This window comes from Hyla sarda, chromosome 4 (genome assembly GCF_029499605.1).
Source record: "Hyla sarda isolate aHylSar1 chromosome 4, aHylSar1.hap1, whole genome shotgun sequence".
NCBI lineage: Eukaryota > Metazoa > Chordata > Amphibia > Anura > Hylidae > Hyla > Hyla sarda.
The window spans coordinates 134,058,925-134,082,923 of NC_079192.1; the positions used below are offsets into that span (position 1 = coordinate 134,058,925).

Here is a 23,999-nt window from a genome sequence, read left to right on the forward strand (position 1 = left end):
ATGGGAGTCAATGGGAACCGTACAGAACCGTATGTGTGTACAGTTCCATCCAGTTTTCACCATACAGTTTTTGACTTCGCACAGTTTTTTATTTGGAATTTTTCTTTAAAAAAAGGATGCAACCAGACATCATTTTCAAACCGTATACCAGTGTTTCCCAAACGCGGTCCTCAAGCACCCCCAACAGGTCATGTTTTCAGGATTTCCTTAGTCTTTCACAGGTGATATAACTGTGGTGATGCCTGATTCACTGACCATAATTATATCACCTGTGAAAGACCTAAGGAAATCCAGAAAACATGACCTGTTGGGGGTGCTTGAGGACCCCATTTGGGAAACTGCCGTATACGGATAAAAATTTGTACACACGTTTTGATACCGTTTAGGCTGGGTTCACATCACGTTTTATGCAATACGGGGCGGCATACGGCTAGGGGGAGCTAAAACCAGGCGCTCCCGTATCCCTGCCGCCCCTATGCGACCCGTATGTAATGTATTTCAATGAGCCGACCGGAGTGAAGCGCTGACCACGGTTTTAGGTCTGGTGGGAAAACCGCACATGGGACAAAAAATGAGCCAACCGATGTCAGCCCTTCACTCGGGTCGGCTCATGGAAATACATTACATACGGGCCTCATACGGCAGGGATACGGGAGCGCCCAGTTTTAGCTCCCCCCAGCTGTACTCGGTCCCATATTGCATAAAACATGATGTGAACCCAGTCTTAAGGTACGTTCATACGTGCAGATTTTCGCAGCGTATTTTGCTGCGGATCTGTCGCTGAAGGACCTCCTATATGCTGCCTTTATATGTGCCTGCACGGAGCGGCAATATGCCGCTACGAGCAGACACACTGCGATGTGCGAGTCGCCGCACGCATGCACAGTATACTCTCACATCGCGGCAGCTCTCAGCCTAGCTCATTGAGCAGGGGAAGTGACCGCGATGTGTGCGAGTACACTGCGCATGCGTGGCGACTCCCACATCTCTTCAGTGTGTCTTCTCGGAGCGGCGTATTGCCGTTCCGAGCAGGCACATTTAACCCCTTAAGGACAATGGACGTACTCCTACGCCCCCGTTTCCGAGTCCTTAAGGACCGAGGACGTAGGAGTACGTCCTGTCCATTCCCAGCCCCCCACCGCTAGCCGGAGGGGATCCGGTGCCCGATGCCTGCTGAAATCGTTCAGCAGGCATCGCGGCATAACGCCCAGGGGGGGTCATTATGCCCCCCCATGTCATCGATCGCAGCGCATTGCTCGTCAATTCAGACGAGCGATGCGCTGCGATTCCATTCCCCGCCGCTCGCCGGGCGGGGATCGGAGCCGGATGTCTGCTGATTTCTATCAGCAGACATCCCGGCAGTGTGCAGGGGAGGTCCGGAGGACCTCCTATACCTGCGATCGCTGCAGGACGCCGGTAACTACTTACCGGCGTTCTGCAGCGGTTCCGGGTCATCAGGGTCACGTGTGACCCTGTGACCTGGATATAGATGGTGACTGGTGGTGTAGTATACACCACCAATCACCATCCATGCTGTACTGGGGGCTGGCATTGTGGCCACCCTCTTAGTACAGTTGTGATTGGGTGGCCAAAGTGGCCACACCAATCACATAGTAATGGGAGGGGATGGTGGGGGCTAGGAGCACGTTGCTCCGTTCTGCCCACCATTCCACAGAGATCTGGTGTGCAGGACGGAGCCCCGTGCTGCCCACCATCCCCTGAGTCCAAAAAAAGTGCCCCTTGCCCCCTTTCTGTGGCCCCTTGGCACAGAAATCGCCAGGGATAGCTTTAGATTAGGTAGGGACAGGTTAGGGTTAAAAAAAGTTTTTTTTTGTCTTTTTTTTCAGCGTACCTCAGTGGGTGTCTGTGGGTCTGTAGCACCTTTAGCTGCGTGACCCCGGCCCTGCTGGGTCGCTGCGGTCTGCCGCCAGCCTTTTTTTTTTTGGCGCAGATTTTTTTTTTTTTTTTTCACTAAGCGTGTGTGCGGACCCTCTTAGTTATAAAAGAGCGGTCCGCCACCGTTTGTTAAAGCCCACCCGCCACTGATCAGTCCCGTAGTACTGATCAGCGTTTTTTTTTTGTGGTGCCGGCGCTTTTTTTCGGGTTTTCTAGCGTGTTTTTGCACCCATAGGCGGTCCGTGCCACCAGTAGCAGGCGTGTACTGTGTGGCCGGACCTTACCTGTGTGTGTGCGCGGCGTGCGTCACCGCTGTCGGTGATTTATCACTGATCAGCGTTTTTTAGTGGTACAGGCACTTTTTTCGGTTAACGCGGTTTATTTTTTGCACCCATAGGCGGTCCGTGCCACCAGTAGCAGGCGTGTACTGTGTGGACGGACCGTACCTGTGTGTGCAGCCTGTCCCACCGCTGTCTGTGATTTATCACTGATCAGCGTTTTTTTTTGGGATTCAGGTGGGTGCATTTTTTTCGGGGTAAAGCGTTTTATTTTTTATTTTTTTCAGTTTTTTTTGTGTGGGGGTCAGTGGCCAGACCCCCCACTGACTTATGCGCCCCCTGCCGCCACAAGCGCTAATCAGTGCGCACACCACTGATTAGATAAACGCTTTTTTTTGATGCAGGGCTTTTTTGCGCTAGAAGTCCCCCCTTTTTTTTAAAAAAAGGCTCCTTTTTATTTTATATTTTTTTCTGTTAGGGCAGGTTAGTTTAGTTAGGTTAGGTTAGGGAGGGTTAGGGTGGGTTAGGGAGGTAATATCGCACCACACCACACGCAGCACACACACCAATAAAGTTTTCCACTCCAAACACACACCCCCCGTATCCACATTAGAGTAGGAAAATGGCCCGCAGAGTGTTTTAGGCGGAGGAGGCATATGACCTAATTGCCTCCGACACCGAGAGCGGCTCAGAGGACGATGAAGACCCCACCTTCCTTATTTCATCGTCCTCCTCATCATCTAGTTCTGATGATGAGCCACCAAGGCGGCGGAGACACCGCCGTGCGGTGCCGCAAACCTCCTCTGCCCTTGACCCTGTGCCCCATGCTAGTATGAGTCCCCCTGGCACTCATACTAGTGAAGCCCCCCTGCCAAGATCACTGGTACATCGTACCGGAGAACTTGACTGGGCTGAGCCAGCGGACCACGAGCACGTGATTCCTGAGTTTGTTGGCGACTCAGGAATCAAAATTAACATCGCCGGGTTCACTGAAAAGGACTTTTTCGGTCATTTTTTCAGTGACGACTTTGTTAATTTGATGGTTATACAGACGAATCTGTACGCCCAACAGTTCGTCGCCGCTAACCCGGGCTCACTTTTAGCTAGACCCGGCGGCTGGACTCCAGTCGATGCAGCCGAAATGAGGACCTTTTGGAGCCTCGTGCTGCATATGGGTATAGTTAAAAAACCCAGTGTCAGGCAATATTGGAGTGGGGACGTCTTTTACCAGACACCCCTCTACAGTATGGCCATGGCACGCTCCCGGTTCGACTCCATTCGGAGATGTTTGCATTATGCTGATAATGCGGCATGTCCCCCCCGAACTGATCCCGCGTATGACCGCCTGTATAAAATCAGGCCGGTCATCAATCACTTCGGGGCCAGATTTTGGGAGGCCTATGTCCCGGGGCGGGAGGTCTCTATTGATGAGTCTCTCATCAGCTTCAAGGGGAGACTCAGCTTCCGGCAATACATCCCGACCAAGCGGGCGCGGTATGGCGTGAAGATGTATAAACTTTGCGAGAGTACCTCCGGGTACACTTGCAAGTTTATAGTGTATGAGGGACGAGATTCCCGTTTTGAACCCCCAGAATGTCCCCCCACTCTGGGTGTTAGCGGGAAAATCGTTTGGGGCCTTTTGCACCCATTGCTAGATAAAGGTTACCACCTTTACGTGGATAACTTTTATACTAGTATCCCTCTCTTCACGTCCCTCGCCGCCAGATCCACGGTCGCTTGTGGGACAGTCCGGAAGAATCAAAGAGGCCTTCCGCCCCATCCCCTACATGCTCCTATCCCCCGGGGTGAGTCCCGTGCCTTTTCCCATGAGAACCTGTTGTTGGTCCGGTATAAGGACAAGAGGGATGTCCTTATGCTCACCACAATTCATGGGAATGGCAACACCCCTGTCCCTGTGCGAGGTACCGTGGGACCGGTCCTCAAGCCCGATTGTATTCTGGACTACAATCGGTATATGGGGGGAGTTGATCTTTCTGATCAAGTCCTCAAGCCATATAACGCCATGCGGAAAACACGCGTATGGTATAAAAAGGTTGCGGTCTACATGGTACAGGTTGCCATGTACAACTCTTTTATACTGTACCAGAACGCTGGCAACACAGGGACATACCTGGAGTTCCAAGAGGTAGTTCTAAAGGCCCTCATCTATGGTGACCGCCAAAGAGCGGGTCAGAGCACCTCTGGAACTTTAGGTCCCCGGATCGTCCCCGGCCAACACTTTCCAGGTGTGATCCCCAACACTGGAAGGACGGGACGAACCCAGAAGAAATGCAGAGTGTGTCACAAGAAGGGGAGACGGAGGGACACCACCACTCAGTGTGACACTTGCCCCGATCATCCGGGCCTCTGCATAGGCTGCTTCAGGGAGTATCACACTTCCATGGAGTACTTTTCCATCCTTTGCCCTAATTTTCATTCCCCAGAATTCGGCTCCAATGTACCAGTCCAGGGTACATTGACTTCCAAATTTTAAACCAAAACACACCCCCAAAAAACAAAACCTTTTTCCCAATAGCCCAATATCTTTTTTTTTTCTTCCCCCTAAAAAATGGGTCATGGGACACAGAGTCAACAGCATTGGAGGTTTGCAGTTGCCTCAAATGCGCAACGCTCTCTCTCCCCACCTGAGCGGGTTGCGCATTTGAGGTAACAGAATAGGGACGGCCCCACACATCCCCTTCCCAGAATGATGATTCAGAGTATAGGGTTTGGGGCGGGCATCATTTTTAGTTTTGGCTGTACTCTGGGTCATCATTCTGGGAAAATAATTGGCATATCAGTACTAAAATTGCAATTTTCTTCCCCCCATAGTACACTTCATCCATTCCTGGAAAATAAATGAAGGGAACACCCGTCTGTTCCAAATCTCCACTTCACCCTATACACCTTCCCTAGGTGGTGTACTGTTTGTAGTATTCTCACATGTGGGTGTTCCTTTCTTGTATTTTCCTCTGAATGTTTGTAACTGTTAGGTCCATAGCAAACATCCACCTCAAATGCGAAGAGTTCTCGCTGAGCTCTGTCGTATTTCCAGGCGACAATTCGGAGTCACATGTTAGTTGTTCCCAGAAAGATGAAGCAGAGCATAGGTTGAAATTTTCAAAAGCTACCCTTCATCCATTCCTGGAAAATAAATTTAGGAAACACCTGTGCATTAAAAATTACCCCTATACCCATTCCTCAGGGTGGGTACTATCTGTAATGGTGTCACATGTGGGTGTTTCATTTTTGTATTTTCCTCGGAATGTATGTAACCGTCAGCTACTGATATGCCAAAGGCCACAAATACAAAGTGACCTCTATGACTTCTGAGCCTTGTTGTGCGCCCGCCCAGCATGTTACCCCATATGTGGATGTATTTTTATAGTCAGGGGGAAAAGCCCTCCAAAATTTGTAACCCAATTTCTCATATTATGTTAATAATTGGGTAACCCCAGCATTTTACTGTAAAAAAATCAAATTTTTCAATTTATCGCCCACTTTTCAAAAAAAACCTGTGAGGTGTTATTTCCCGCTGTACCCCTTGTTACGTTCATTGAGGGGTGAAGTTTCTAAAATGGTGTCACATGTGTTTTTTTATTTTTTTTCCTGTTGGGGGCTTTATAAATGCACATGACCCCCGACTTCAATTACAACAAAATTTTCACTCCTTCTATTCTGAGCATTGTAGTGCGTCCACAGAGCAATTTACATCTACATATGGGGTATTTTTTTTCTCAGACAAAATTGTTCTACAAATTTTGGGGGCCTTTTGCCCTATTACCCAATGTGAAATTGAAACATTTGGGGTAACACTATCAATATAGTGCAAAAAAATCAAATTTTTCACTTTTACGGCCCACTGTTCAAAAAAACCTGTGAGGTGTAAGTACTCACTGTAACACTGTTACGTTCCCCAAGGGGTCTAGTTTCCAAAATGGTATGCCATGTGTTTTTTTTTTTTTTTTTTTTTTTTACTGTCCTGGCCCCATACGGGCTTCCTAAATGTGGCATGCCCCCAGAGCAAAATTTGTAACTCCTTCTCTTCTGAGACCAGTAGTGCGCCAGCAGAGCACTTTTCACCCCCATATGGGGTGTTTTCTGAATCGGGAGAAATTGGGCTTCAAATTTTTGGGGGGTATTTTCTGCTTTAACCCTTAGTAAAAATGTAAAATATTTGGGAAACCAAGCATTTTAGGTAAAAATTTTTTATTTTTTTTTTACATCTGCCAAAGTCGCGAAACCCCTGTGGGGTATTAAGGTTCAATTTACCCCTTGTTACGTTCCCCGAGGGGTCTAGTTTCCAAAATGGTATGCCATGTGGGTTTTTTTTTAGCTGTCCTGGCACCATAGGGGCTTCCTAAATGCGGCATGCCCCCAGAGCAAAATTTGCTTCAAAAAAGCCAAATGTGACTCCTTCTCTTCTGAGACCTGTAGTGCGCCAGCAGAGCACTTTTCACCCCCATATGGGGTGTTTTCTGAATCGGGAGAAATTGGGCTTCAAATTTTGGGGGGTATTTTCTGCTTTAACCCTTTGTAAAAATGTAAAATTTTTTTAGAAACCAAGCACTTTAGATAATTTTTTTTTTTTTTTTTTTTACATTTGCAAAAGTCGTGAAACCCCTGTGAGGTATTGAGGCTCACTTAATTCCTTGTTACGTTCCTCAAGGGGTCTAGTTTCCAAAATGGTATGGCATGTGGGGGGTTTTAGCTGTTCTGGCACCATAGGGGCTTCCTAAATGCAACATGCCCCCCAAAAACCATTTCAGAAAAACGTACTCTCTAAAATCCCCTTGTCGCTCCTTCGCTTCTGAGCCCTCTACTGCGCCCGCCGAACACTTTACATAGACATATGAGGTATGTCCTTACTCGAGAGGAATTGGGCTACAAACACAAGTAAAAATTTTCTCCTTTTACCCCTTGCAAACATTCAAAAATTGGGTCTACAAGAACATGCAAGTGAAAATAATGAAGATTTTGAATTTTCTCCTTCACTTTGCTGCTATTCCTGTGAAACATCTATACTGAATGTAATTTTGAATACTTAGGGGGGTGTAGTTTTTATAATGGGGTCATTTATGGGGTATTTCTAATATGAAGACTCTTCAAATCCACTCCAAACCTGAACTGGTCCCTGAAAAATATTGAGTTTGAAAATTTTGTGAAAATTTGGAAAATTGCTGCTGAACTTTGAAGCCCTCTGGTGTCTTCCAAAAGTAAAAACACGTAAATTTTATGATGCAATCATAAAGTAGACTTATTGTATATGTGAATCAAAATTTTTTTTATTTTGAATATCCATTTTCCTTACAAGCAGAGAGCTTCAAAGTTAGAAAATGCAAAATTTTCAATTTTTTCGTCAAATTTTGGGATTTTTCACCAAGAAAGGATGCAAGTTACCATAAAATTTTACCACTATGTTAAAGTAGAATATGTCACGAAAAAACAATCTCGGAATCAGAATGATAACTAAAAGCATTCCAGAGTTATTAATGTTTAAAGTGACAGTGGTCAGAATTGCAAAAAACGCTCCGGTCCTTAAGGTATAAAATGGCCTGGTCCTTAAGGGGTTAAGGGCACCATACAGAGGTCCTTCAGCTGCGGATCTGCAGCATAAAATACGCTGTAAATCCGCACGTGTGAAAGTACCCTTAGTCAGGTTTTGAAAATTTTTGTGTTTTTTTTGTTTTTTATTAAAAACCTGAGGGGAACTGTATTGCAAAAACGTGGTGTGAACCGAGCCTAAGACAATTGTAGAGTATAAGCCGCCATTAGTAAAGTTACACGTTGTTGTTGTTATTCCTTGAAAGTAAAAGACGACGTCAACATGCACATGTGTTTATTGTTAACCTCCGTATCAGTATGGAATGGAGGAGTTTGTCTTCTTTGGGAAGCTGAATGCCTGGTTAGTATAGAACAATATATAAGCAGAAGATGTTTTCACTGCAGACTCTGTAATCTGGACACTGCTAATGTCATCAAAGGCATTCCACTCTTTGGTCCCAGGATTCTTGCAAAATGCAGTGTAGTGGCCATAATCTAGTTCTCCATAATGGTTCTGAAATTAAAACAGTGTGGTAATGTACACTTATTTGAATTAGAGCTTTGTACAGAAATGAAAAGGTAAATGCACTAAGCCTATGTTCACACTGTGTTCAGTGTACAAGTTTGAAGAGTGCAGTTGACTGTGTGTCCCTGATGTATACATCTACCTTTTATAGGCACCTCCTACCATACATCTGGTTTACACTCTATGCTTATATTAGATGTCTACTTTTAACATAGAGCTCAGATCCAGTGTCATTTTCGGAGATGTTTACAAGTACCTATTTTGCTGCTGATTTTCCTACTCATTGAAGTCAATAGGTAGGAGAATCTGCACCAAAATACGCACATGTCAACAACTCAGTCTAAGGAGGATGCCTGAGTAGTGAGCTCCGTGCTGGCCGCTGACTTTTAGCCTCTTCTAGCGCCCAAATTGGCTCCCAAGCTCCGGAAAACTGACCCTACGATTGGGGGAACATGCCACGCTCCCAACAGAAGAAGAAGCAACAATCTACGCAGAGGTTATCACAATCTATCCCTGATATCTTTCGCTACAACCCCCGCTCCAAGATGGTGGTGTCCCGCTCGAGCTCCCCAGCAGAGCATTCAGAGGAGGAGCAGATGGAGCAGACTGACCTCTCACTGGCGTCCATGCTCCGGAACATCCAACAAATGTTCCGGACAGAACTTTCTAAAGCAGTTGCGGATCTATCCTCTCGGATGCAGGATCTGGGTCAGAGGGTGGCGGACACTGAAGCTAGAGTGGAGGACATGGCGGAGGCGGTAAACACCAACCATAAGGACCTGGAGGATCACGCTGCGCAACTGCAGGCCCTCGAGCTGAAACTCGAGGACCTGTAAAATAGGTCGCGCAGGACTAATCTTCGTATCCGAGGACTACCGGAGGAACTGACTGAGCTTACTAAGGTGATCACAGCACTCTTCTTCGAACTAGTCTGCTGCTAGAGCCTGAAATGCTACGTTTTGACCGAATACATAGAGCTCTGGCGCGGCCCCGTACTGCGGACTCGAGACGTGGTTTTGAAGCTTCACTATCCGGAGGTGAGAGACATGATTTTGCAAGCTGCGCGAAATGTTCAGCCCCTGCCTGGGGTACCCCCCCTCCGTTCATATTTACTCTGACTTGGCACCCTCCACTTTGGCCAGACGCAGGGATTTTAGACTGATTACCCTCGCCCTGCAGCGTGAGGGGATTCGTTACAGGTGGGGATTTCCATTTTCCCTGGTATTTCAGTCGAAAGACCGTACCCACACTGTGCGCAACTTATTGGAGGCTAAAGAACTGCTTGAGCGCATCGCACTGGTAGAGCAGCCTCCGCTTCAGCAACGACAGGGTCGAGTCGCGAAAGAGTGGACGACGGTGGGTCGGGATAAACGCACCCCCAGACCGATTGCGGATGCTCCTCCACCACCATCATCGCTTTAGATATGGACATGGCAATTGCTCATCCCTGATTTAATTGGACTTGGAGTTCTTACCTGAGGTGTGATGCTGGTTATGGTTTCTGAACTTTTATGGGACTTTCTGCAACGGTTCTGGACTGTATGCTAACAAGGTTCCTGTACGGCTGGCTTATTGCACTCCATCCCCGATCTGGGGACTCGGGAAGGATGTCGGGCATTCGTTTCGGGATGTCTGACTTTCCTGATATGCTGTTTTGTTTTGTGTTGGTTCTTTTATGTCTTTGTTTTTTCTTTTAGATGGTACTCTGTCTTTACAAGTGGGGATTGTCTTATCGCAGGAAGTGGTGGTGGCTAGTCCTCCCTGGTGGTATTTGATATTATCATGGGGGTGGGATCATGGCATACTTTTATGGGATCATAATGGTTAAGATACTTTCACACAATGTGCGTGGTTTCAACTCACCTATTAAGAGGAAAAAGGCATTTCGGGATTACTTGAAACATGGTCTCGAACTGCTTTGTGTGCAAGAGACACATTTTTCACAGTCATCCAGACCCTCCTTCTTTCATAGGATGTACACTAGACAATATTGTGCAACATTTGTATCTAAGTGCAGGGGCGTGATGGTGCTGCTACATAATGCCTTTCCGTTTACGGTAAAGCACGAAATGATAGATGTGGAGGGCCGTTATGTTATTTTATTAGGGACTCTTTATGGTAAGATGTTATGTGTTATTAATACCTATGCACCCACTGATGCACCCTTGACGTTTTTCAGTAAGATGTGTGACTTACTTGGTTCACTGACCTTCAACTTTTTGATTTGGGCGGGTGATTTTAATTTGGTATATAATGCCACCCTTGATAGATCGAACCAAGCCCCACTTTGGAGGTCAGAGAGTCAACAGCGATGCTTGTCCCGTTTGTTTACTGAGAATAACTTGGCAGATGCATGGCGAGAGTATAATGGCTCATTGAGAGGCTACACATTCTATTCTACTGCTCATCATCATTACACTTGAATAGACTGGGTGCTGACTTTGACAAGAAACCTGCCATGCTTAGCATATGCACGACATATACCATCGGCATGGTCTGATCTCGACATGGTCTGTGCCCTGTTTAATTTAGCAATCCCCCCCACTTATCCATTTAGATGGCGTTTAAATGAAGTGTTATTAACTATGGCTCGGGTGGGGGAGCGTGTGGAGGACGATATTAAAACTTTTTTTGAGCAGAATGTGGGTCCTGATAGCTCACCAGCGTGGACTTGGATTGCTCATAAGTCCTATCTTAGCGGGCGATTGATCTCCCTATCTACAGGGCTTAAACGGGACCGGTCGCAGACACAACTCACTTTAGAAGCTAGACTGCACAGGTTAATGTATGCACACCAGCAGGACCCTACATTGTTTCTTTATAACTCTATCAGGGAGACCTGGGCGCAGCTGGACACATACGGCTGCGTATTATAAAAAGTTTGCCCTGTTACTAACCCCACACTTAGTATCTTTCTACAACTCCCTGACTGGGGATGATCCACTTCCTCAGGAATTTTTAGACGCAATGATAACAGTGATCCCGAAGCCTAAAAAGGACCCCCCTCATAGTCTCTAATTATAGGTCAATATCGCTGTTGAATATTGATTCAAAGTTACTGGCGTCAGTACTGGTCTCCAGAATGAATTCCTGTATTTGTAGTTTGATACATCAAGACCAGGTCGGATTTGTCCCGGGGCGTCATGCCCCGGACAACATACGAAAAGTGATCAATCAGATACAATGGGCTAACTCGACCTTGATACCACTGGTAGTTTTGGCTTTGGATATTGAGAAAGCCTTTGACAGTGTCTCATGGCCTTACCTGTTTGCGGTGCTGTCAAAATTTGGCTTTTCAGGTCCCTTTATCAATATACTTAGGAAACTATATTCATCCCCTACAGCGTTCCTGAAGTTAGCTTCTACATCTCCTAACCCCATTAGGATTGGTCGGGGTACAAGACAGGGCTGTCCCTTGTCACCTGCTCTATTTTGCACTGGTTATGGAACCCTTGGCTCAGCTGATACGGGATAGCCCTGATATTTCAGGTACCATGATAGGCTCCTCGATGTATAAAGTGAATCTGTTTCCTGATGACATCTTATTGACACTTACCAACCCTGTGATCTCTCTCCCTAACCTGTTTAGGCTACTTGATGAATTTGCTGTACATTCCGGGCTGAGGGTCAATGTTGCTAAATCAGAAATACTTTATTGCAATGTCCCATCCCTTACTAGACTAAGTATAACCCAGACGTTTGGTTTTAGGTACTCCACCGCAGCTTTGAACTATCTGGGTATTAAACTGACGTCTTCTATTCCATAGCTTTATAGCCTCAACTACATTCCGCTGTACCGTGAAATACGGGAGGACCTGTCTAGATGGGATTACCCGTATGTTTCGTGGCTGGGCAGAATAAATGTGGTCAAAATGGTGATTACCTAAATTGCTATATTTATTCCGTTCCTTACCAATTGCAATTGTCAAGACTGATCTGCTGAACATTCAACGGGATGTGTTTAAATACATATGGGCCCGTAGAACACCTAGGATATCTCGTTCTACTATGCATTTTCACAAAAGGAAGGGAGGACTTTCTGTCCCCCACTTTCTTAAATATTAATACGCAGCTAGACTGGTCCAGTTAGCATTAGTTAACGCGAGATCCCAAGCACCGAGGTGGACTAGGTTAGAGAATGCGTTACTCTACCCCTTTACATATGAGGCCTTGATGTGGACAACTCTCCCGATATCCAAGCTGGCATCGATAGCACTCCAGGCATTGTCTCTCTGGCGTTGTGTATGGTTTAAGTTCACCCTCCAATCATCGCCTTCTCCACTAACCCCCTTTCTTTCTAACCCTCTTTTTCCGCTTGTACTCTCTGTTTCCTCTTATGGATGGTGGATAGAGAAAAAACTATTGAAACTCCACGATTTTACGGTTCGAGGTACTATAACAACTTACTCATCCCTCTGTGCTTCACATGGCCTCCCTACTAGCGAAGTGTTTAGAGCTAACCAGATTCTCTAATTTTACTGCTCTATTTTAGTGAGGTCTTCCATACCTCAGCCCACTTTCTATGAAGCCTGCATTTTGTACAGGCCACTTGAGATTGGGCTGTTGTCACTATTATATACACATATGAACAATTCTCCATCGGGTTGTAAACTGTAATATATGTTGGAATGGGAGGACGACCTCCACACTACATTGATTGACTCACAATGGAGTGACCGTAGCACAGTATTTAGTAAAGGTAGTTGCCAAGTCTCTCTTGCAGAGACAGCCTTGAAGGTGCTTCATCGCACATATATGGTTCCAGCCCGACTTCATAACATTTTTCCGGAGGTATCCCCACTGTGCTTCCGCGGGTGTGCACAGCGGGGTACGATGTATCATGTGTGGTGGAGCTGTCTGATAATTGTGGGGTTCTGCACGAGAGCACTGAACTTACTTAACACTCTACTCCCTGCCCCAGCTATACGCACGCCGGAATTCTGCTTGTTGGGTTTTAAGCCACCTCAGTTACCCTTTAGGTTTTTTAGATTGTTTCAGTTTATCTTGATGGCAGCACGCATATATATTGCTTCCCAATGGAAAAAAAACGATACTTGATTTCTCTAATGTGATCGACGGGGTTAATGTAATTTTGTTAAATGAAAAACTGTCTGCAATAAGAGATGATACCATTGCTCAGTTTGACTCACTGAGGGGACCCTGGCTTGACTCTCCACACAGCTTATCATTGCGCCAGAGCTTCGCTTTTTATTGAGGTTAGCCCAAAGTCGGCTGATGTGGTTTAGCTGGGGATATTTTAGAGGGGGGGACTAGACCGCCACCCTTCGGGGATGTGGCCCATTACTGTTGTTGTTTTACCTATCTTTATTTTAAGTCGGCTACATATTGTACTTACTTGAAACATTGTATTGTACCATCTGTTTACTATGTTACGGCCATGTTGGCCTTAATGAATGTACCTGAAGCATTATGTTCCTGCGATATTATATGCTCAATAAAGCTTCTTGGTTTGACCTTTAAATGTACATCTTGACAAAACCATTATCTTTCTAGTATACTTCATCCGTGCATTGTATTAAAAACATGAATGTGTGAACACACCTTAAGTGTTGCTAATGTATTCATTCAGATATGTCTCAGAATATTAATAATTAGTATTATACATTTTGAATTTTCCAGTTAGGCTAAGTGGTGTAGGAAATGTAACAAAAAAAAAGGTTGGCATACCAGGAAAGAATATTTGGACCATCTATAGTAAATAAAGCTTATTCAATACATCATTTCTTGTGGCTTATGCATTAGAGCAGGTTGACAATCTGATTATCAAGCCGTGCTTGTGGTATGGCGCTCCACTCATACACAGTGCCATCCTAAGCTTCTGTGCAATTGTAGGAGGTGGCTGATACCCCAAAAACCTTATGTGGAATACCTGTTCAGATAGTAATGGCATTACAAAATATTGGATGATTACAGCTATATATATATGGAATATTTAGATTCATTGTTCAAAAACACGTATGGGTTTATATGAAACAAACATTATTAGAGGGATTTGTCATTCTTTGTACATCTGTTTTTCTGGCACAGACAGCGCTGACTAATTCAGTCGCTGCTAGGACCACTCGGACGTGCACCATTACCACTGATAGCAATGCATATCTGAGTGGATTCCTTAGAAAGAATGAATGTTTATTCTTAATGCAGAGTCCAGAATTTGAATTTCTACAGCAGAAACTCAGCAATGTGCACAGTGCAGCAGAATCCTATTGAAGACAAGCAAAATTTCTTTGCTCAGTAATTCCGTAGTGTGAATGTAAGTATGTATGTCATGTGTTAGCCTCTTATCTCTTTTACTGGGGGTCTTTCACCTGTCCCTAACTATGTGCTATATACAGGCATTTAGAAAGTCTATAACCCATACACAGCTGCACCAGGACCCCTGTAATCTAATATTTTTACATGCAACTATGACATGAGTTTTTTGGCTTTTGACCTTTTTTCAGTTCATTATATACTCACCACTACAGCATATAACCTGTACTTCTGGTGTTTTACACACAATGTTGAGAGGAATGGTTTCAGATCCAAATTTTTCATAGGAAAATCTACATTCGTCTTCAGCTTTCTTTTCAGTTGGCCTTTATACTCAAACCTGAAAGTGAAATATGTAACTTAACGTGAATATACATCTTGTAAGTTATACATATAATTCAATGTCCAATAAAAAAAACACAATGGATTCTTTAAATAGCTCCTGTGTAGAGGAAGAGTGGTGCAGGTGCCCATAGCAACCAATCAGATCGCTTCTTTCATTTATAAAGAGGCCTGTAAAAAATGAAAGGATCAACCTGATTGGTTGCTATTGCCAACTGCACCACTCTTCCTCTACACAGGTTTTGATAAATCTGCCCATAGAATAGTACAATAAATCTAGACCACACTACATTATGACAATTCTTCCAGTCATTATTCTTACAAAATATAACATCTCAATATGGATTTATTATGAAACACACACTTTTTTCTCAGGTTGTGAGACACAATTGTGTCTTACATTCAACATGAAATCAGAATAAAATCCACAGACCTTACAATTTGTATTCGGGTTTGACAAAAGGAGGCGTCTCCTTGGTTTGGTTTACAAAATCATCAGATTTATCATCTTAAAGGGGTAGTCCAGTGCTAAACAACTTTCCTAAAGATAGGGGATAAGTTTCAGATCATGGGGGGTCCCAGCGGTCGAATCCAGTCATGTTAATAAGGCTTTATTGCCTGAAAGTCTATCCAATTGCACAGTCATTCTGTAAATCCAGCTTTACATCTGCTGGTTAGGAATTGCCGCTCACATATTAATACCCTAACTGGCATTTTGTCTAAAGGGAATTGTACTAGAAGTTAATTTGCATTAGGCTTTAATTGAGACTGCAACAAATACTATTCACACACGTATTAGACTTGATTTAATACAGTGACATTTCTTGCATGACCTTTACATCGGTTTGGTTCTAGAAGTTATGCTTCAAATATGTTGTTTATTATGGCAGTGTATAGCTATATGTAAAATATACGCCCGCACTTTGAGCAGGCTGGTCTACCATCATACCTTTTTAAATGAAGTATTAGAATTTTAGGCAGTTTCCATATCTGGGTTTTGACTGAAGCATCTTGCTTAATTTTACATAAGGGACAGAAGATTTTGTTTGTCGTGGTTAACGTTACTTGTTCAAAGAAGTTTTCAAGGCATTCCTATAATGTTCAAAAGATATAAAAAAAAAGGAACATAAAGGAAATTAGAAGAATATCTCAGCTCATCAAGAGACAAATCTTAAAAACTATGAGATCCTGCCTGTAAACTCTGGAGCCAATACAGATTTTCTGGCATTTTTCAAATCCGATATAGAAGCCTACAGAAAAGAAAGTGATAAAAAAAAAGTATACCCAGAGCTTGCTGCTTTTGGCATCTTCCTTAGGATTAGGCACATTTCTATTTACATTTTAAAGTTAAAGTATCTTAATTCAAATTCCTCTGCCTTCAGGGGCCATTAAAGGGGTACTCCACTGGAAAACATTTTTTTTTTTTTTTTTATCAACTGGTGCCAGGAAGTCAAACAGATTTGTAAATTACTTCTATTTAAAAATCATAATCCTTACGATACTTATCAGCTGATATATGCTCCACAGGAAGTTCTTTTCTTTTTGAATTTCCTTTCTGTCTGACCACAGTGCTCTCTGCTGACACCTGTGTCCATTTTAGGAACTGTCCAGAGTAGGAGCAAATACCCATAGCAAACCTATCCTGCTCTGGACAGTTCCTGATATGGAGAGAGGTGTCAGCAGAGAGCACTGTGGTCAGGCAGAAAAGAAATTCAAAAAGAAAAGAACTTCCTCTGTAGTATACATCAGCTGATAAGTACTGGAAGGATTGGCCTTTTTTAATAGAAGTAATTTACAAATCTGTTTAACTTTCTGGCACCAGTTAATTTAAAAGAAAATGTTTTCCAGTGGAGTACTCCTTTAAAGTGCACCCACCAAATACGCCTTACTGACCTTCAGGCCCATTGCAAAGTGCCTCAGACTTCAGAACTCTTAAACCGCTCCATCTTTTTGGTTTGCCCAAGCACCCCTTACTGACCTTGGGACCTACTAAAGGGTGTTATGGACTAGAGGACTCTTATCATTGGCTACCCTCCAGTCCTATCACTTTTCTTTTCTGCCCCCCTCCTCCCATTCAATGTTATTTTTTAAAAATGAAAAAAAAAACATAATAAAAACATTATTAAAAATAACTGTGTATGTAGACTTTGCAAAAATTAGCTATAGAAGTTAAAATAATAATTAAAGTACATCTGCCATCCGTATCTCTAGCACTAACCTGTCATACAGGCTTATAGTGCAGGTGATATTGATCAAAATGTTACTTGCTGCATCCCGAACCGTCCAGCCATGTAATTCCTCATTTTCTGTATGTTCAAATTAGCTCCTTGGGGCATGTGCGGAGCTACGACCCGGGCACTCTGACGTAATCTTTGCCAGGCGAGCGCTCTGCCTGGCTGATGCATATTCATAATCCCCCTCCCTGCTAGCGCCGCCGTGTTACTGTACGGCGCATGCATTGTAAAGTAACACAGTTGTGCTAGCAGGGAGGGGGATTATGAATATGCATCAGCCAGGCAGAGCGCTCGCCTGGCGAAGATTACGCCAGAGTGCCCGGAGCTCGGGTCGTAGCTCTGGCCATGCCTCAAGGACATAATTTGAACATACAGAAAACGAAGAATTACGGCTGGATTAGGTATCACTTTGATCAGTATCATCTGCACTACAAGCCTATATTACAGGTTAGTGGGGATGATACTGATGACAGATTTCCTTTAATAATAAATTCCTTATTTATATAGCACACACACACATTCCCAAGCGCTGGACACTATTCACTCAAATTCGTCTCTGTCTCCATTGGGACTCACAATCTAAATGCACCAATCAGCATGTTTTGTAGTGTGGAAGGAAACCCCCACACACACAGGGAGAACATACAAACCTGTTGCATATGTTGTCCTAAAATCTGGCCTCAATTTTTTGTAAAAAAATAAAATAAAAAAGTACATATAACAAAATGTTAAAACCACTTCAATGGGCTGTGTGTGCCGAATCTATACATTTTCACAACAAAAACTGAATAATTTAACAAATAAATTATGAACAATTATTCAGAATTTTTACATTTATATGGCTGCAGTAAGTGTTACCTGTACAGAGGACTCCTTTTTAGAGGCTATAGGAAGTGACAGCACAGTGAACACATCATCCTTGTGACTTGTGTGTCCACATGCCAGGCAAGCTGTATTTTGTCTGAGAACCCCCTGTATTAAGTGAGTAATGAGAGATTCTGATGTATGCATCCTCATACTGTGGCTTCCATTAGTGTCGGAAGGACTTTTCTTAGCATTCTGTAGAGAAACAGTTATGCAGATTAGTTTAACGTGTGACTTATTTCACAAAAGTGAAATCATCATTGGTATTACACTTTTTTTGGTGGTAAAAGTCAAATTTTTTGCGCAATGGGTCAAAATGTCATTGCTCAGCGCATTTAGACTCGTTTAAGAAAACAACCTAAATGTAGTGTAGCATAGTTAGCTATTTGCAGTTTGCAGTAGTCTGGAATTATCAACTGCAACTTTTTGAAAATTTAGCAAATTTTTGTGCAAGCGCTGAAATTATTGCTCAGCTTCACACCAGCCTGGACCACACTTAGCTCATAGCACTAAAAGGTTACACAACAGAATATATATATAACATATGGTAACATATGGCAATTGACAGTGCATAACAATGCCTCTAAATAAGTTATCAAGGAGTATATATCATCACTGTACATATTCCCACCATACTGTTACTGATAAAATCCAGTACACTGAAACCAATATCTGGCTAGGTTTCCACCCAGGTTTTTTTTTCTAGTGTTTTTTTTTTTTTTTTTTTTAACACGGTCATTGCAGTTTTTGAGCCAGAGTCAGAGATGAATCCAGTAGGAATGAGAAGTACAAGTCCTTTTTTGTTTTTATATTTCCCATTACTTTTGAATACACTTCTGGCTTTGGCTCAAGAACTGCAGTGCCGGTTTTCCAAAAAACACCAGAAAAAAACCTGTGAGTAACCAAGCCTCACCAATATTACCAGTATACAAGGGACAAATAATACTGCCACACCATGACCACTAACATAACACCACATAATGACTAACACATTTCTAGATTAATTAAAACAAAAACATTTTGCAATTTTTTCTTCCTGCCATCAACTACAGTAGAAAACAAACTTATATAACCCACGTTTTTTTTTTTTCCACAAAGTATTGTGTAGTATTTTAGTTCTCCATAGAATGGTTATTAAGAGCATTTTATAGAACTACATCCTTGGTTCCAGACCCATTGCTACAGCCCCGATGAATATGATTTATTTTACTCACATTTGTTAGGTCTTCATGTAATGCATTGAGGGTATAAATCAATAATTCCTGAGCATCCTGCTGAGAGTGCTTTCCAAAAGGCGGATGAACATTACATATAGCTGACAAGAAGTCTTCTGGTGACACATATTGGTATTTCCCAAACCACATATCTGCCATTAGTTTAGCAAATGCATTTGCTAGTTCTTTTTTCTCTCTGTAAAAGAGCAATAAACATAGATGTAAAGCTATGTCATTAGTAGCAAAGAATATAAAATTTATTTTTTAACCCCTTAATGATAACAGACATATATTTACGTCCAGAGGTGGCTCTAGACTTACTGAGGCCTTAGGCAAAACTTGGACATGAGGCCCCCATTAACATAATACATGCAGGCAATAATAAAAATAAACCATAAATAATCACTATAATCAGGGGTAGATTAATGTACCTGTTATTTACCTGTGCAAGAGAAAAAAATGACCAGTTGCCCATAGCAACTAATCACTTCTTTCATTTTTCAGGGGCCTTTTCAGAAATGAAAGAAGTGATCTGATTGGTTGCTATGGCCAACTGGTCACTAGAGATGTCGCTAATTGTTCGCCGGCGAACACGTGAAGTTCGATCCGCCCCCTATACTTTAGCATTGCAGTAAACTTTGACCCTGTGAGTCAGAGTTAGCAGACACATTACAGCCAATCAGCATCAGTCCCTCCCTTCCAGACCCTCCTACCTCTTGCACGGACGCCATTTTATCCTCATTCAGCATGCTGCAGGCTTATGAAGGGGAGGGTCAGAGAAGCTGCTCCTGCTGTATAGGGAAAGCGATAGCTTGGTTGCTGCTAGGTGGTGTATTCAGGGTCCAGTTTACTCCTAAAGCACTGGTGTAACATCTGCTTTAAGGACAGCACCCAAAAAAGCCCTTTTTAGGGCTGAAAGATATCAGTCCTGGTTGGGAGGGAACCGCTGGTTAAAAGGGGTACTCCAGAATCAAACTTAAGTTCCTTCAAGCAACTAACTACTACAGTATTCAAAGGGCTGAAAGATATCAGTCTGTGTGTCTTACAACAGCTGGAGGCACCCTGGTTGTGAGGGAACCGCTGGTTAAAAGGGGTACTCCAGAATCAAACTTAAGTTCCTTCAAGCAACTAACTACTACAGTATTCAAAGGGCTGAAAGATATCAGTCTGTGTGTCTTACAACAGCTGGAGGCACCCTGGTTGTGAGGGAACCGCTGGTTAAAAGGGGTACTCCAGAATCAAACTTAAGTTCCTTCAAGCAACTAACTACTACAGTATTCAAAGGGCTGAAATATATCAGATCGTGTGTTTTGCAACAGCTGGAGGCACCCTGGTTGGGGACCACTGCTTAAAAGGAGAACTCCGCTGGCAAGCTTTTTTTTCTTTAAAGCAACTAACTACTACAGTATTCAAAGGGCTGAAATATATCAGTCCGTGTGTTTTGCAACAGCTGGAGGCACCCTGGTTGGGGACCACTGCTTAAAAGGGGAACTCCGCTGGCAAGCTTTTTTGCTCATTGTCACACTAGTGCAAATCACATTAGGTGTGACAGTTGTGCAAATAAAAAAAAAAACCTTTTTTGGCTGTTAAGTAAAATCAGTCGTCACTGTCAGTTCGCGTCACAGTTGCCAGTTTTTTTGCCTGCAGGGCAAATTGTGTCACCCTAGTGCAAATCACATTAGGTGTGACAGTTGTGCAAATAAAATAAAAAAGATACCTTTTTTGGCTGTTAAATAAAACCAGTCCTCACTGTCAGTTCACGTCACAGTTGCCAGTTTTTTTGCCTGCAGGGCAAATTATGTCACCCTAGTGCAAATCACATTTGGTGTGACACTTGTGCAAATTTAACCAAAAAAATGACAGGCAGAGGAAGGCCACCCCGCAAGGGCTGTCGTGGTGCTGGGATTCCCTTTGGCCCTAGAATGGCCAGTGTTCAGAGGCCACGTACCCTGAACCCCCAAAGTTCTGAGGACTTAGTTGACTGGCTATCACAAGACACCCAATCTACTACAGCTTCCGCTCGGAACCTTGACACACCGTCCTTCTCCTCCTCTAGCTTAGCTTCGGGCACCTCTCATGCTACCACTTGCCCGCCTGCCGCCACCACCAACACTAGCACCGCAGCAGCTTTACTTGATCCATCAGAGGAGTTATTTACACATCAGTTTGAAGACATGAGTGATGTGCAACCATTATTGCCAGAGGATGTAGTTAACAGGGATATGTCTCAGGCAGCATTACACACATGGACATAAGGTGTGATGATGATGTTGTACCCGCTGCTGCTTCCTTTCTTGAGGTGTCAGATAGCGGTGAAGGTGTTGATGATGACGATGTGTCCGTGGATGACACGTGGGTCCGTGGATGACACGTGTCACTAGAAGAGAAGAAGAGGGTGAAAGTTCAGATTGGAGAAGACAGAGAGGAGGAGGAGACGAGTTGGAAGCAGGGGGAGGTCGTCGCAAGTAGCTAGTGGCACAGTCAGACAGCATGCATCGGCACCCAGGGTCAGCCTGACGGGACGCCAATCAACGCATTCTGTTGCCACCACCAGAATGCCATCATCGCAGAGCTCAGCAGTGTGGCATTTTTTGTGTGTCTGCCTCTGACAACAGCGAGGCCATTTGTAACCTGTGCCAGCAGAAACTGAGTCGTGGGAAGTCAAACACCCACCTAGGCACAACTGCTTTGCGAAGGCACATGATGTCACATCACAAATGCCTATGGGATCAACACGTCAGTACAAGCAGCACACAAAGTCAAAGCCGCCATCCTCCTCCTGGTCCAGCATCTTCAGCCAGGTCAACCACTGCTGCCCTCCTTGCCCCCTCTCAACCATCCGCCTCTCCGTCTCTCGCCTTGAGCAGTTCCTGCTCATCTGCCCACAGTCAGGTGTCTGTCAAGGAGATGTTTGAGCGCAAGAAGACAATGTCTCAAAGTCACCCCCTAGCCCGGCGTCTGACAGCTGGCTTGTCGGAACTGCTAGCGCGCCAGCTTTTACCATCCAAACTGGTGGAGTCTGAGGCCTTTAAAAAATTTGTAGCCATTGGGACACCGCAGTGGAAGGTACCCGGACGAAATTTTTTTTGCACAAAAGGCAATCCCCAACCTTTACTCCATTGTGCAAAAAGAAATTATGGCATGTCTGGCACACAGTGTAGGGGCAAGGGTCCATCTGACCACTGATACCTGGTCTGCAAAGCAGGGCAGGTTCATCACCTACACTGCGCATTGGGTAAACCTGGTGACGGCTGCCAAGCATGGAATGCGTGGCTCTGCAGAGGAGTTGGTGACACCACCACGACTTGCAGGCAGGCCTGCTGCCACCTCCTCTACTCCTCCTACTCCATCCTCTTCCATAACATCCTCGGCCGAGTCCTCTTCCACTGCTGCGTCTTGCTCCACATCACCGGCACCCCCCCAGCTCCCCAGGTGCCGTATCCCGGATATGGCTGTGTCAGGCCATCTTGGGGTTGACTTGCCTCAAAGCGGAGAGTCACACCGCACCAGAGCTCCTGTCGGCCCTGAACGCACAGGTGGACCAGTGGCTGACTCCGCACCAACTGGAGATCGGCAAGGTGGTTTGTGACAACGGAACAAATTTGTTGGCGGCATTGAGGTTGGGCAAGTTGACACATGTACCGTGCATGGCACATGTGTGGAATCTGATTGTACAACGCTTTGTGCTCAAGTACCCAGGCTTACAGGATGTCCGGAAGCAGTCCAGGAAGGTGTGTGGCCATGTCAGGCGTTCCTATACGGCCATGGCGCACTTCTCAGATATCCAGCGGCGAAACAACATGACAGTGAGGCGCTTGATTTGCGACAGCCCGACACATTGGAATTCAACACTCCTAATGTTCGACCTCCTGCTCCAACAAGAAAAAGCCGTCAACGAATATTTGTATGACCGGGGTGCTAGGACATCATCTGCTGGGAATTTTTTTGCCACGTTACTGGAGACTCATGCGCAATGCCTGTGGGCTCATGCGACCTTTTGAGGAGGTGACAAACCTGGTCAGTCACACCAAAGGCACCATCAGCGACATCATACCATTTGTTTTATTCCTGGAGCGTGCCCTGCGAAGAGTGCTGGATCAGGCAGTAGATGAGCATGAAGAGGAAGAGTTGTGGACACCATCACCACCAGAAACAGCCTTATCAGCATCGCTTGCTGGACCTGTGGCAACGCTGGAAGAGGATTGTGAGGAAGAGGAGTCAGAGGAGGAATGTGGCTTTGAAGAGGAGGAGGAAGACCAACCAAAGCAGGCATCCCACGGTGCTCCTTGTCACCTATCTGGTTCCCGTGGTGTTATACGTGGCTGGGGGGAAGAAGATTATACCTTCCCTGACATCACTGAGGACAAGGAAAGGGACATGAGTAGCTCGGCATCCGTCCTTGTGCAAATGGGGTCTTTCATGCTGTTGTGCCTGTTGAGGGACCCTCGTATAAAAAGGATGAAGGAGAACGACCTGTACTGGGTGTCCACGCTACTAGACCCCCGGTATAAACATAAAGTGCCTGACATGTTACCGCATTACAGCAAGGCGGAAAGGATTCAGCAGGTCCAAAATAAATTAAGAAGTATGCTGTACACAGTGTATAAGGGTCATGTCACAGCACAACAGGGATCTAACAGGGGAAGAGGTGAAAGTAATGTTCCTCCTCCTCCCACGAACACGCCGGCAAGGACAGGATGCTGTACAGACATGCTGTTGATGGAGGACATGCGGAGCTTTTTAAGTCCTACGCATCGCCACAACCCTTCGGGGTCCACCATCAGAGAACGACTTGACCGACAGGTAGCAGACTACCTGGCCTTAACCG

General features: G+C 44.6%; 1 protein-coding gene across 7 annotated transcripts in view; it reads right to left on the minus strand.

Moving 5' to 3' along the window:
• Positions 1-7,996: 7,996 nt before the first annotated feature.
• The window catches only part of USP50 (ubiquitin specific peptidase 50), a 30,535-nt gene continuing 14,532 nt past the window's right edge, over positions 7,997-23,999 (minus strand). For 6 of the 7 annotated variants that reach the window (XM_056572195.1, XM_056572196.1, XM_056572197.1 and 3 more), the window contains 5 exons: positions 19,172-19,367; positions 17,952-18,152; positions 15,809-15,951; positions 14,725-14,857; positions 7,997-8,232 (listed from right to left, as the gene is read on the minus strand). In XM_056572195.1, the coding sequence (XP_056428170.1) occupies positions 8,032-8,232; positions 14,725-14,857; positions 15,809-15,951; positions 17,952-18,152; positions 19,172-19,367 (874 nt within the window). In that variant the 3' untranslated portion in view covers positions 7,997-8,031. The remainder of the gene's footprint in view (positions 8,233-14,724; positions 14,858-15,808; positions 15,952-17,951; positions 18,153-19,171; positions 19,368-23,999) is intronic. The other variant, XM_056572201.1, reaches the window with a different exon arrangement.